The sequence below is a fragment of the Coregonus clupeaformis genome, chromosome 19, assembly GCF_020615455.1.
Source record: "Coregonus clupeaformis isolate EN_2021a chromosome 19, ASM2061545v1, whole genome shotgun sequence".
NCBI classification, from domain to species: domain Eukaryota; kingdom Metazoa; phylum Chordata; class Actinopteri; order Salmoniformes; family Salmonidae; genus Coregonus; species Coregonus clupeaformis.
Window position 1 is genome coordinate 6,156,392 of NC_059210.1, and position 14,123 is coordinate 6,170,514.

General features: G+C 45.6%; 1 protein-coding gene across 1 annotated transcript in view; it reads right to left on the reverse strand.

The window, feature by feature from the left end:
- Window positions 1-11,324, reverse strand: part of ighmbp2 (immunoglobulin mu DNA binding protein 2) — a 32,130-nt gene extending 20,806 nt beyond the window's left edge. Inside the window, exons 1-9 of the mRNA XM_045227084.1 lie at window positions 11,263-11,324; window positions 9,411-9,493; window positions 7,435-7,604; window positions 7,031-7,226; window positions 2,449-2,546; window positions 2,131-2,294; window positions 1,529-1,729; window positions 1,038-1,185; window positions 201-375 (exon numbers count right to left, since the gene is read on the reverse strand). Of these exons, the coding sequence (XP_045083019.1) occupies window positions 201-375; window positions 1,038-1,185; window positions 1,529-1,729; window positions 2,131-2,294; window positions 2,449-2,546; window positions 7,031-7,226; window positions 7,435-7,604; window positions 9,411-9,487 (1,229 nt within the window). The 5' untranslated portion in view covers window positions 9,488-9,493; window positions 11,263-11,324. The remainder of the gene's footprint in view (window positions 1-200; window positions 376-1,037; window positions 1,186-1,528; window positions 1,730-2,130; window positions 2,295-2,448; window positions 2,547-7,030; window positions 7,227-7,434; window positions 7,605-9,410; window positions 9,494-11,262) is intronic.
- Window positions 11,325-14,123: the final 2,799 nt, after the last annotated feature.

Genomic DNA, 14,123 nt, shown 5'->3' on the forward strand with positions numbered 1-14,123 from the left:
CCCCCAGTCCTTTTTCCACACAACTTCATCTAGAATTGTTGAATGAGTTTCCTGTAAACAATAGATATTATATTCGTTCTCTTTGAGCCATGTAAATATTGTTCTTCTTTTGTTATTATCTGCTAAACCAGATATACCTATACTTATTTCACCATTACATATATTTGTTGGTGGGACCAATAAAAAGAGCTGATATTTACGTCTGAGACTTGATGGTGGGTGGCAGCTGCTTGTAGTCTCCAGCCAGGACACACCTCCTGCCTCTGAGCAGAGCGATCCAACAGGAGCTCTCCAAGGCCTGGGCGCACTCGTCTATCACCACCCAGTCAAAATGGTCTACAGGTAGGTTCTTCAGAGGGCCACTGTCATTAGCACCTGGAGCCAACACAGACAGGTCATATTATTGTTCAGTAGGACGCCACCCAGTCAAAATGGGGACAGAGGGTCATGTTCATTAGGCACCAAAGGGAAGAAAACAGATTTAAACAGGAGGGCTACCAGGACTTGTCCAATCAGAAATGCAAATTGTCCTTTTTTTTTGTTGCAAAACATTTTGAAACATTTTATAGTGTGCCCCCTAATGAACAACTGTTGATATCCACCATCGCTCACCTGTGTTAGTGGCTAGGACAACGTTGATATCCACCATCGCTCACCTGTGTTAGTGGCTAGGACAACGCATCGCTCACTGTAGTCTAGGACAACTGTTGATATCCACCATCGCTCACCTGTGTTAGTGGCTAGGACAACTGTTGATATCCACCATCGCTCACCTGTGTTAGTGGCTAGGACAAAGTTGATATCCACCATCTCTCACCTGTGTTAGTGGCTAGGACAACGTTGATATCCACCATCGCTCACCTGTGTTAGTGGCTAGGACAACGTTGATATCCACCATCGCTCACCTGTGTTAGTGGATAGGACAACGTTGATATCCACCATCGCTCACCTGTGTTAGTGGCTAGGACAACGTTGATATCCACCATCGCTCACCTGTGTTAGTGGCTAGGACAACGTTGATATCCACCATTGCTCACCTGTGTTAGTGGCTAGGACAACGTCAGCTCGTTTGAGGACCTCAGTAATGGCCGCAGCTTCCCTGGTCCTCAGGTCTTTCCTCAGCTCTCCTACCTCCCTCTTCAGGTTGACCCGATCTCCTTTGTCACGAATCTTCTTCATCCCCATCTACACATTGAGAAAACATCATATCTAACCTAGAAGCCTTCCAATACATCCAGAAAATACACTAAAGAAAATGACCTTACTTTCTAAGCTTAAAAGCCTTTTCACAAATACTAATGAATGCCAGGAGCTGGGAGTTAATCAGTGATATGACATGTGGAATTTCTGGACATTGATATTCTGTATATTACAGTAACTTCTGATACCAAATAATCTGTTATCATAATTTACCAGGCAAATAATTAGAGACCAAGCTGGTGTTAGCGCTAATGGAAACCCATCACACTCACAAACGCTTTCATATTAAAGATGTCATTATCATTGATGCCATATTATCAATACTTACAAAAGCTTTGTCGATGTCTTTGCGTATGTCAGCGATGATGTTGCTGTTGTCACTGTGAGCGAGGACGGCGTCCAGTGAGTGTTTCTGAATGGACTCTAGCAGGCGGGCAGGGTGGCCTAGTCTCAGCACCTTAGCTTTGGCCTTGACCAGGCGCTCTACCAGGTTATCCACCGCCACGTTAGAACCAGCACAACACAGGACCTACAGGACAAACAGAGAAACACCAATAAGAGTCAACATCTGGTCCAAGTGTGACAAACAAAACAATGAACCAATGATTACAAAGGATTACCTAAACCATATTTAAAAAGGATTACCTAAACCATATTTAAAAAGGATTACCTAAACCATATTTAAAAAGGATTACCTAAACCATATTTAAAAAGGATTACCTAAACCATATTTAAAAAGGATTACCTAAACCATATTTAAAAAGGATTACCTAAACCATATTTAAAAAGGATTACCTAAACCATATTTAAAGCCAGATTCAGCAATTTTTCAATAGAACATATTGACTTGTGTGTCAAAAGACTGTCATAACTTGATACTTCTCTTGATCAGAATGGACACACCAATGTACTGTATGACATCATCTCTACCTTCTGTCCCCGTTTGACCACCTGGAGGATAATTTCCACCACAGTGGTTGTCTTGCCAGTGCCTGGTGGTCCGTGTATCACAGCTACCTCTCTCTGAGACAGAGCAAACGACACCGCCTCCCTCTGAGACTCATCCAGACCAGTGTTCAGGAAAGACAGATCATCTGAACAAATAAGAGGAGACAATTGTCAATCTTATATTTGCGTCTAAGAAGTTTTTTCAGACAGGTGAATATTTTTTCTGATGTCCAATTTAAGAAGGGTATAATCTGGTGTGCCACAGTAGGCTAATAGCATCTTCCAGAGAGGCAGCCTTACTTGGTTGTGATATAGAGCCAGGTTCGGAATAGCCAAAGAGAACGCTGATCAAATCCGAGGCTGGTCCACTGCTGTACCCATTCAGAGTGTTCAAGGCCCTGCGGACAACAAGTATTGGAATATGTCGATATTAGAGTCAGAGTTAGGGAGTGAGGTCGGGGATTAGAGTCAGGGTTAGGGAGTGAGGTCGGGATTAGAGTCAGAGTTAGGGAGTGAGGTCGGGGATTAGAGTCAGAGTTAGGGAGTGAGGTCGGGGATTAGAGTCAGAGTTAGGGAGTGAGGTCGGGGATTAGAGTCAGAGTTAGGGAGTGAGGTCGGGATTAGAGTCAGAGTTAGGGAGTGAGGTCGGGATTAGAGTCAGAGTTAGGGAGTGAGGTCAGGATTAGAGTCAGAGTTAGGGAGTGAGGTCGGGGATTAAAGTCAGAGTTAGGGAGTGAGGTCAGGATTAGAGTCAGAGTTAGGGAGTGAGGTCGGGATTAGAGTCAGAGTTAGGGAGTGAGGTCGGGATTAGAGTCAGTGTTAGGGAGTGAGGTCAGGATTAGAGTCAGAGTTAGGGAGTGAGGTCGGGGATTAAAGTCAGAGTTAGGGAGTGAGGTCGGGATTAGAGTCAGAGTTAGGGAGTGAGGTGGGGGATTAGAGTCAGAGTTAGGGAGTGAGGTCGGGATTAGAGTCAGAGTTAGGGAGTGAGGTGGGGGATTAGAGTCAGAGTTAGGGAGTGAGGTCAGGATTAGAGTCAGAGTTAGGGAGTGAGGTCGGGGATTAGAGTCAGAGTTAGGGAGTGAGGTGGGGGATTAGAGTCAGAGTTAGGGAGTGAGGTGGGGGATTAGAGTCAGAGTTAGGGAGTGAGGTGGGGGATTAGAGTCAGAGTTAGGGAGTGAGGTCGGGATTAGAGTCAGAGTTAGGGAGTGAGGTCAGGATTAGAGTCAGAGTTAGGGAGTGAGGTCAGGATTAGAGTCAGAGTTAGGGAGTGAGGTCGGGATTAGAGTCAGAGTTAGGGAGTGAGGTCAGGATTAGAGTCAGAGTTAGGGAGTGAGGTCGGGATTAGAGTCAGAGTTAGGGAGTGAGGTCAGGATTAGAGTCAGAGTTAGGGAGTGAGGTCGGGGATTAAAGTCAGAGTTAGGGAGTGAGGTCAGGATTAGAGTCAGAATTAGGGAGTGAGGTCGGGATTAGAGTCAGAGTTAGGGAGTGAGGTCGGGATTAGAGTCAGAGTTAGGGAGTGAGGTCAGGATTAGAGTCAGAGTTAGGGAGTGAGGTCGGGGATTAAAGTCAGAGTTAGGGAGTGAGGTCAGGATTAGAGTCAGAGTTAGGGAGTGAGGTCAGGATTAGAGTCAGAGTTAGGGGAGTGAGGTGGGGGATTAGAGTCAGAGTTAGGGAGTGAGGTCGGGATTAGAGTCAGGGTTAGGGGAGTGAGGTGATTAGGATGTAGGATTAGAGTCAGAGTTAGGGAGTGAGGTCGGGATTAAAGTCAGAGTTAGGGGAGTGAGGTCAGGATTAGAGTCAGAGTTAGGGGAGTGAGGTCGGGATTAGAGTCAGAGTTAGGGAGTGAGGTGGGGGATTAGAGTCAGAGTTAGGGAGTGAGGTCGGGATTAGAGTCAGAGTTAGGGAGTGAGGTGGGGGATTAGAGTCAGAGTTAGGGAGTGAGGTGGGGGATTAGAGTCAGAGTTAGGGAGTGAGGTGGGGGATTAGAGTCAGAGTTAGGGAGTGAGGTGGGGGATTAGAGTCAGAGTTAGGGAGTGAGGTGGGGGATTAGAGTCAGAGTTAGGGAGTGAGGTCGGGGATTAGAGTCAGAGTTAGGGAGTGAGGTCGGGATTAGAGTCAGAGTTAGGGGAGTGAGGTCAGGATTAGAGTCAGAGTTAGGGAGTGAGGTCGGGGATTAAAGTCAGAGTTAGGGGAGTGAGGTCAGGATTAGAGTCAGAGTTAGGGGAGTGAGGTCGGGATTAGAGTCAGAGTTAGGGAGTGAGGTCGGGATTAGAGTCAGAGTTAGGGGAGTGAGGTCAGGATTAGAGTCAGAGTTAGGGGAGTGAGGTCGGGGATTAGAGTCAGGGTTAGGGAGTGAGGTGGGGGATTAGAGTCAGAGTTAGGGAGTGAGGTCGGGATTAGAGTCAGAGTTAGGGAGTGAGGTGGGGGATTAGAGTCAGAGTTAGGGAGTGAGGTCGGGATTAGAGTCAGAGTTAGGGAGTGAGGTCAGGATTAGAGTCAGAGTTAGGGAGTGAGGTGGGGGATTAGAGTCAGAGTTAGGGAGTGAGGTCGGGATTAGAGTCAGGGTTAGGGAGTGAGGTCAGGATTAGAGTCAGAGTTAGGGAGTGAGGTGGGGGATTAGAGTCAGAGTTAGGGAGTGAGGTCGGGATTAGAGTCAGAGTTAGGGAGTGAGGTGGGGGATTAGAGTCAGAGTTAGGGAGTGAGGTCGGGATTAGAGTCAGAGTTAGGGAGTGAGGTCGGGATTAGAGTCAGAGTTAGGGAGTGAGGTCGGGATTAGAGTCAGAGTTAGGGAGTGAGGTCGGGATTAGAGTCAGAGTTAGGGAGTGAGGTGGGGGATTAGAGTCAGAGTTAGGGAGTGAGGTCGGGGATTAGAGTCAGAGTTAGGGAGTGAGGTCGGGGATTAAAGTCAGAGTTAGGGAGTGAGGTCAGGATTAGAGTCAGAGTTAGGGAGTGAGGTCAGGATTAGAGTCAGAGTTAGGGAGTGAGGTGGGGGATTAGAGTCAGAGTTAGGGAGTGAGGTCGGGATTAGAGTCAGGGTTAGGGAGTGAGGTCGGGATTAGAGTCAGAGTTAGGGAGTGAGGTCAGGATTAGAGTCAGAGTTAGGGAGTGAGGTCGGGGATTAAAGTCAGAGTTAGGGAGTGAGGTCAGGATTAGAGTCAGAGTTAGGGAGTGAGGTCGGGATTAGAGTCAGAGTTAGGGGAGTGAGGTGGGGGATTAGAGTCAGAGTTAGGGAGTGAGGTCGGGATTAGAGTCAGAGTTAGGGGAGTGAGGTGGGGGATTAGAGTCAGAGTTAGGGAGTGAGGTGGGGGATTAGAGTCAGAGTTAGGGAGTGAGGTGGGGGATTAGAGTCAGAGTTAGGGAGTGAGGTGGGGGATTAGAGTCAGAGTTAGGGAGTGAGGTGGGGGATTAGAGTCAGAGTTAGGGGAGTGAGGTCGGGGATTAGAGTCAGAGTTAGGGAGTGAGGTCGGGGATTAAAGTCAGAGTTAGGGAGTGAGGTCAGGATTAGAGTCAGAGTTAGGGAGTGAGGTTGGGATTAGAGTCAGAGTTAGGGAGTGAGGTCAGGATTAGAGTCAGAGTTAGGGAGTGAGGTCGGGGATTAAAGTCAGAGTTAGGGAGTGAGGTCAGGATTAGAGTCAGAGTTAGGGAGTGAGGTCGGGATTAGAGTCAGAGTTAGGGAGTGAGGTCGGGATTAGAGTCAGAGTTAGGGAGTGAGGTCAGGATTAGAGTCAGAGTTAGGGAGTGAGGTCGGGGATTAGAGTCAGGGTTAGGGAGTGAGGTGGGGGATTAGAGTCAGAGTTAGGGAGTGAGGTCGGGGATTAGAGTCAGAGTTAGGGAGTGAGGTGGGGATTAGAGTCAGAGTTAGGGAGTGAGGTCGGGATTAGAGTCAGAGTTAGGGAGTGAGGTCAGGATTAGAGTCAGAGTTAGGGAGTGAGGTGGGGGATTAGAGTCAGAGTTAGGGAGTGAGGTCGGGATTAGAGTCAGGGTTAGGGGAGTGAGGTCAGGATTAGAGTCAGAGTTAGGGGAGTGAGGTGGGGGATTAGAGTCAGAGTTAGGGAGTGAGGTCGGGATTAGAGTCAGAGTTAGGGAGTGAGGTGGGGGATTAGAGTCAGAGTTAGGGAGTGAGGTCGGGATTAGAGTCAGAGTTAGGGAGTGAGGTCGGGATTAGAGTCAGAGTTAGGGAGTGAGGTCGGGATTAGAGTCAGGGTTAGGGAGTGAGGTCGGGATTAGAGTCAGAGTTAGGGAGTGAGGTGGGGGATTAGAGTCAGAGTTAGGGAGTGAGGTCGGGATTAGAGTCAGAGTTAGGGAGTGAGGTGGGGGATTAGAGTCAGAGTTAGGGAGTGAGGTCGGGATTAGAGTCAGAGTTAGGGAGTGAGGTCAGGATTAGAGTCAGAGTTAGGGAGTGAGGTGGGGGATTAGAGTCAGGGTTAGGGAGTGAGGTCGGGATTAGAGTCAGGGTTAGGGAGTGAGGTCAGGATTAGAGTCAGAGTTAGGGAGTGAGGTCGGGATTAGAGTCAGGGTTAGGGAGTGAGGTCGGGATTAGAGTCAGGGTTAGGGAGTGAGGTCAGGATTAGAGTCAGGGTTAGGGAGTGAGGTCGGGATTAGAGTCAGAGAGTGAGGTCAGGATTAGAGTCAGAGTTAGGGAGTGAGGTCGGGATTAGAGTCAGGGTTAGGGAGTGAGGTCGGGATTAGAGTCAGAGTTAGGGAGTGAGGTCGGGATTAGAGTCAGGGTTAGGGAGTGAGGTCGGGATTAGAGTCAGAGAGTGAGGTCAGGATTAGAGTCAGAGTTAGGGAGTGAGGTCAGGATTAGAGTCAGAGTTAGGGAGTGAGGTCAGGGTTAAGGTCAGGGTAACGGTTAAACTCAGGCATAGGTTTTCTTACTAACTTTTTCATGCGTTTGTACGTGACATCGTTAGCCAGCTTCATGAGGTTGTACAGAGCGTCTGTGTCCAGGTTGAGCCCGTCTGGTGAATCCTCACAGGCTACGGTTATAGCTGACTGACTGCTACGGGTCACTACGCCAGTAGCCAGCTGGGAGGACGGTTTACAGCCATCCAAGTCATACAGACCTACTATGTCTCCTGCAGCCACAGACAAACCAATCAGAGAGTTATTCATTTAGTTTAGCCTATGTAAATAGCCTTTTCATAGACCTGTTTGTGCTTTTTGCCAACTCCAATGGCCATAGAATATATGGTACCAGGCTACCACTGTATGTAAAGTCTTTCATACAGTAGATAATTACATAAAGATGGCTAGACCATGAGCTATGATATTCAACGTTCTTACCGGGTCCAAAGTTGTTGCTAGGTAGCACGGAGACGCCCATGTGTTTTCTGGGTTCTAGAAGGATGAGCGATCGCCCATAAAGGCCAGTTGACTGGCTTCCTATCCGCAGCTTCAGAAGACACACGCCTTTACTCTGGAGATCTTTCAGAGAGACATTCTCCTGCCATAGCCTACAGATACACAACCAGAGGAAACATTCAGATTCATGTCCTCAATGAGGCAATTCATTTAGCAACGAACACAATACATACAGACCAAAACATCTTTAAAAAACAAACAACAGAAAGGAAACATGGTCAGTTTTGTACGGTTCCTTTGGAAGGGGTCTTCAATACAAAACGACACTGGTTATGGAAGGGGCCACATGCAATACTCTGGCTTCTGGGGCCATACAGTGGCTTGCGAAAGTATTCACCCCCCTTGGCATTTTTCCTATTTTGTTGCCTTACAACCTGGAATTAAAATGAATTTTGGGGGGGTTTGTATCATTTGATTTACACAACATGCCTACCACTTGAAGATGCAAAATATTTTTATTGTGAAACATACAAGAAATAATACAAAAATATAAATAATTGAGCATGCTAAACTATTCACCCCCCCAAAGCCAATACTTTGTAGAGCCACCTTTTGCAGCAATTACAGCTGCAAGTCTCTTGGGGTATGTCTCTATAAGCTTGGCACATCTAGCCACAGGGATTTTTGCCCATTCTTCAAGGCAAAACTGCTCCTTCAAGTTGGATGGGTTCCGCTGGTGTACAGCAAGTTGCTTTAGCAGTATGCTTAGGGTCATTGTCCTGCTGGAAGGTGAACCTCCGTCCCAGTCTCAAATCTCTGGAAGACTGAAACAGGTTTCCCTCTAGAATTTCCCAGTATTTAGCACCATCCATCATTCCTTCAATTCTGACCAGTTTCCCAGTCCCTGCCGATGGAAAAACATCCCCACAGCATGATGCTGCCACCACCATGCTTCACTATGGGGATAGTGTCCTCGGGGTGATGAGAGGTGTTGGGTTTGCGCCAGACATAGCGTTTTCCTTGATGGCCAAAAAGTTCAATTTTAGTCTCATCTGACCAGAGTAACTTCTTCCATATGTTTGGGGAGTCTCCCACATGGCTTTTGGCGAACACCAAACGTGTTTGCTTATTTTTTTCTTTACGCAATGGCTTTTTTCTGGCCACTCTTCCGTAAAGCCCAGCTCTGTGGAGTGTACGGCTTAAAGTGGTCCTATGGACAGATACTCCAATCTCCGCTGTGGAGCTTTGCAGCTCCTTCAGGGTTATCTTTGGTCTCTTTGTTGCCTCTCTGATTAATGCCCTCCTTGCCTGGTCCGTGAGTTTTGGTGGGCGGCCCTCTCTTGGCAGGTTTGTTGTGGTGCCTTATTATTTCAATTTTTTAATAATGGATTTAATGGTGCTCCGTGGGATGTTCAAAGTTTCTGATATTGTTTTATAACCTAACCCTGATCTGTACTTCTCCACAACTTTGTCCCTGACTTGTTTGGAGAACTCCTTGGTCTTCATGGTGCCGCTTGCTTGGTGGTGCCCCTTGCTTAGTGGTGTTGCAGACTCTGGGGCCTTTCAGAACAGGTGTATATATATATATATATATATACACACTGAGATCATGTGACAGATCATGTGACACAGATTGCACACAGGTGGACTTTATTTAACTAATTATGTGACTTCTGAAGGTAATTGGTTGCACCAGATCTTATTTAGGGGCTTCATAGCAAAGGGGGTGAACACATATGCACGCACCACTTTTCAGTTATTTTTTTATTTTATTTCACTTCACCAATTTGGACTATTTTGTGTATGTCCAAATCATTTAAATTACAGGTTGTAATACAACAAAATAGGAAAAACGCCAAGGGGGATGAATACTTTTGCAAGGCACTGTATGTATCACGCATTGTGACCTAAAAGGCTAAACTGACGCTAACTCAACATTGAGACACTTAAATACATACCTTGTCTCCTCGATCTCCGCTTCTCTCTCCTCCTGAAGGAGCTCTAGGGTCTTGGACACAAATCTTTCCACCTCCATTTCTCACTGAAAAATTACACAAGCATAATGATCCTTTTATGAAAAAAAGGTCTTTATAAATACATTTGCTTGATTGATTTCAAAACATAACACAAGTAGCTAAAGTCTGATGCTCTACCGAGGTTGCAGAAATATGATGAATGGTTGCACGTGTCGTGGGTACCGAGCTGATAGAGTGCTCCTGACAAACTGTGTAGATAATTCTTACATTTACATTCTATTTGAAGTTGGCTGGCATTAGGAGCTGAAGGTTGTAACAAAACAAGCCATGCAATGAACGGGGACAAGCTCACAGCTTAAGTAGTGAACAGCTGGCTTTACAACATTAAAACCCATTCAGTCTGTCTACACCAGCCTCTCAAAGGGCTGGGTAGACATCATCACTGTAGCATCCACACACAGAATGAGCTCCTGTAGCATCCACACACAGAATGAGCTCCTGAGTTGGGAAAGCTTGTGCAATACACCGACGCGTGTCTTGTATTCCAGATCCTAAATGGACTTGCTTCCATTCAGCCACAAGAGCATTAATGAGGTCGGGCACTGATGTTGGGCGATTAGGCCTGGCTCGCAGTCGGCGTTCCAATTCATCCCAAAGTTCTTCCACACCAATCTCGACAAACCATTTTCTGTATGGACCTCGCTTTGTGCACGGGGGGCATTGTCATGCTGAAACAGGAAAGGGCCTTCCCCAAACTGTCGCCACCAAGTTGGAAGCACAGAATCGTCTAGAATGTCATTGTATGCTGTAGCATTAAGATTCCCCTTCACTGGAACTAAGAGGCCTAGCCCGAACCATGAAAAACAGCCCCAGATCATTACTCCTCCTCCACCAAACTTTACAGTTGGCACTATGCATTGGGGCAGGTAGCGTTCTCCTGGCATCCGCCAAACCCAGATTTGTCAGTCGGACTGCCAGATGGTGAACCGTTCTGTGAGCTTGTGTGGCCTACCACTTCGCAGCTAAGCCGTTGTTGCTCCTAGACGTTTCCACTTCACAATAACAGCACTTACAGTTGACCGGGGCAGCTCTAGCAGGGCAGAAATTTGACCAACTGACTTGTTGGAAAGGTGGCATCCTATGATGGTACCACATTCAAAGTAACTGAGCTCTTCAGTAAGGCCATTCTACTGCCAATGTTTGTCTATGGAGATTGCATGGCTGTGTGCTCCACTTTATACACCTGTCAGCAACGGGTGTGGCTGAAATAGCCGAATCCACTAATTTGAAGAAGTGTCCACATACTTTTGTATCTATAGTGTACCACCTATCGCACCTTCACAAAAAAAAACTAAAAAGACATGGCTAAAAGACAGACTTGTAAACACATTTACTAGCTGTGTATTGCTGATTTCCATGTTGTCTGTAGCTTGTGAGGTGTGGAAACACTTCGTTGCCTTTATGCATTTTGTTTTGTTGGGCTATTCCTCTGTCTGCATGCTACGTCTTGCTTGTCCTGTGTTGGTCACTGTTATTGGAATGGTTTTTAATAACCAGCCCAGGGACTGCGGTTGAAAATTAGTCGGCACTTTTACTGAAACGTTGATTAATGTGCACTGTCCCTGTAAAAAATAAACTCAATAACGTAAAAGATCCAGCTAGCTAGGTAGGCTAACTAGCTAGCCTACCATAGATCTATGGCTGCTACTGTCATTTAAGAAAATGACACACAAAAAAACGGCAGATTAACAGTGTTAGCTATAATTCCCAACTCCTTATTAGATATCACTTCTATAACGACAGCAAACTAGTGTAGGTAAACAAAAAAAACTACCTGCTAGTTGAATCAGTTTGAGTTGAGCAAATTCATTATTTTCCTCTTCGGTGGAATAATGCGTCATTTAGTTGCAAACGTCTAATGTATATCGCCACCTGCTGAGCTGGAGCGAGGGTTAGGTTGAAAGTTGCTGAATAAATCTACAGACAGTTTATTTTCTTTGGTACCAAAAAAAGATTATTCTCTGTCCTTTGATTTTTCCTATAAATGTTGTATGCTGTAATATCTGTTTATTTCATTGTGCAACTTCCATGAGCAAAAGTACAAAACTCTTATTTTGAAAACCACAATTGGAGGACCAAGGGTCAGGAAACAGAGACCGTGGAGCATGTATTGCTACAGTGTGGGCAGTATCAGAGGGAAAGAGAGAGGATGAGATCTAGTATGAGGGAGAAGGGGGTACAGGAAATTAGTTTAAATAGTATGTTGAGTAGAACGTCATTAGATATAGTCTCACATATTTTGTTATCTTTTTTTAAAGAGAAACTGGGTTGGCAGGTAGGATTTAGTTTCTTCCTGTCTCTGGCCCACACCAGTACAGTAGGTGGCGGTAATGCGCCATAACGTTGGATGCCAACTGCCGATAAACCCCACTGAAGAAGAAGAAGAGGACCAGGAAGTGTCTCTTCTTTCTTTTTTCTTTTTTTGCTAGTTAGCTGTCAAAGAGCTCGTACTCACCATAGAGAACGATAGAGAAAGCATCCCTATATGGTTTTGATTATGGCGTCTGTGCGTGCACAGGCAGCGCCATAGAGAGCAATAGTAATGGCGCTAACTCCGCCATGGTTCGTTGGACAAAGCCTATGGGAAAATGAATGGAGTTTTTGTTGGGGTTTTGGATAAACTCCAAAAAATAAGGTCTGTGGTAAACACAGGCTTAGGAGATCTTATACGTTTTGGTCTATGTGATCATCTTCATCAGCTAACGTCACTTTTTGTGAATATTGAAGCATTTATGTAATAAAAAAAGCACATAAAGGCTTGATAATTCATGAAGGTCATGTTAACTGACTGATATTATCATAGAACAAAACATAAAGGCTTGATAATTCATGAAGGTCATGTTAACTGACTGATATTATCATAGAACAAAACATAAAGGCTTCATAATTCATGAAGGTCATGTTAACTGACTGATATTATCATAGAACAAAACATAAACGCTTCATCATTTATAAAGGTCATGTTACCTGACTGATATTATCATAGAACAAAATGTATAAGATTTCCTAAACCAGTGTTAACCTTATTTTCTGCGTTTATCCCAAAACCCTATATTTCCCCATTAATTTTCCCCATAGGAATGGCTGAACGAACCAGAGGTAACTCATTATATGGGTTTTAGGACTACAAACTGGCGAGCTCTATTGAGGCAACCTCCATTTTGAAGTAGTCCATTTTCTTCTTCACGATTGGCTGATCCCTCCTGATGACCCTGTTGGACTCCAAGAGGGATCAGCCAATGAATTGTGAATTTCTTACCCAGTTGATCACATTAAAATGGCGAAAGCCCTCAATGGCGCTGCCAGAGTGAGAGTGGGGAAAAACAAACAAGACACAACCTGAAAGTTGTGTCGAGACGGAAAAGATGGCGGAAGCAGATGATGAAGTGGATTCTGAATCTAATGGCGGTAGAATCAAGGAGAATTTGAATATTGTCCAAAATAATGGAAAACGGAGCAAAGTAAGGTACAGTGATGAGAACGTCACTTCCTATCTTGTAGGAGGACGGTTTGTTAATGAGGAGCAGCTGATCGAATTACCAATCTTGAGGAATCCATTTGAGCTATCCAAACTGGTGGAGAGAGTGCTGGGTAGAGTGAAGGCTGTGAGGATCACGAGAGGCGGGCTTGTTTTGATTTTTTTGTGCTTCTGAGGTTCAGAAGAAACGTGTGTTGCGTCTCACCCGATTTGATCCGTTTGAAGTGTGGTGTGTGTCCCTTAGGAACAGGGCACCCCTCAAGGGGGTCATATCTGGACTCTCCTGGGAAGTAGATGTTGAAGAGATGAAAAATATTACTGGAGTGATTGATGCACGTCGGATGAATCGTGTGGTGAATGAAGAAAAAGTGAAGAGTCTATCTGTTCTTTTGTTTTTTGATATGGAGTCTCTCCCTACTCAAGTGCAGTTGGGGTATATTAACTACAGAGTCAGAGCATCTATCCCAAGACCAATGCAGTGTGATCACTCGAAAGCTTTTGGTCATGTTTCAAGTGTTTGCAGAAGGGAGAAGCCGAGATGTCCAAGTTGTGGAAAAGATCATATCATGTGTTATAAAAGTGATGAAAACGTGACATGTTGCCATTGTGTTGGGAACCATGAAGCCACGTCTGTTGAATGCCCCACAAGGGTGAAAGAGAGTGAGGTGGCCAAAGTCAGGGCTGTCCAGAGCATTTCATATGCAGCAGCTGTTAAAAGGGTTGAGGGTTTGAATGGTGCTCCTGAAGAGTCCATGGTGGTGGATAGGCCTTCACTGCAGGCTGCAGGTCCAGGAAGATATAGATCATTGTGGAAGCGGCGGAGAGGTTCCTGGGGCTGAAAGATTTCTCTGCGAAGGAGTTACATGGAATATTGTCACAAGCCGTACCACCGTCTCAGGCCCTAGAGTCTGAGAAGGGAGATATGGAGATTTGAAAGAAGGAAGAAGTGGGAGTTTTGTTAATGTACTATATTTATTTGGGTGGATTAAGTTAGTTTCCATGTCACCTATGGATTTTCTTTTTTGACCTCGTTTTGGTTTCAACCCGTCCAGTTGGTGGCGGCAATACACATTTTCGGGTTGTAGTCCGCCATAAAACCGTCAGAAGAAGAAGAATGGCGCTGCCCATGAGAATACCTGTTGACATCGCCTTTTGGC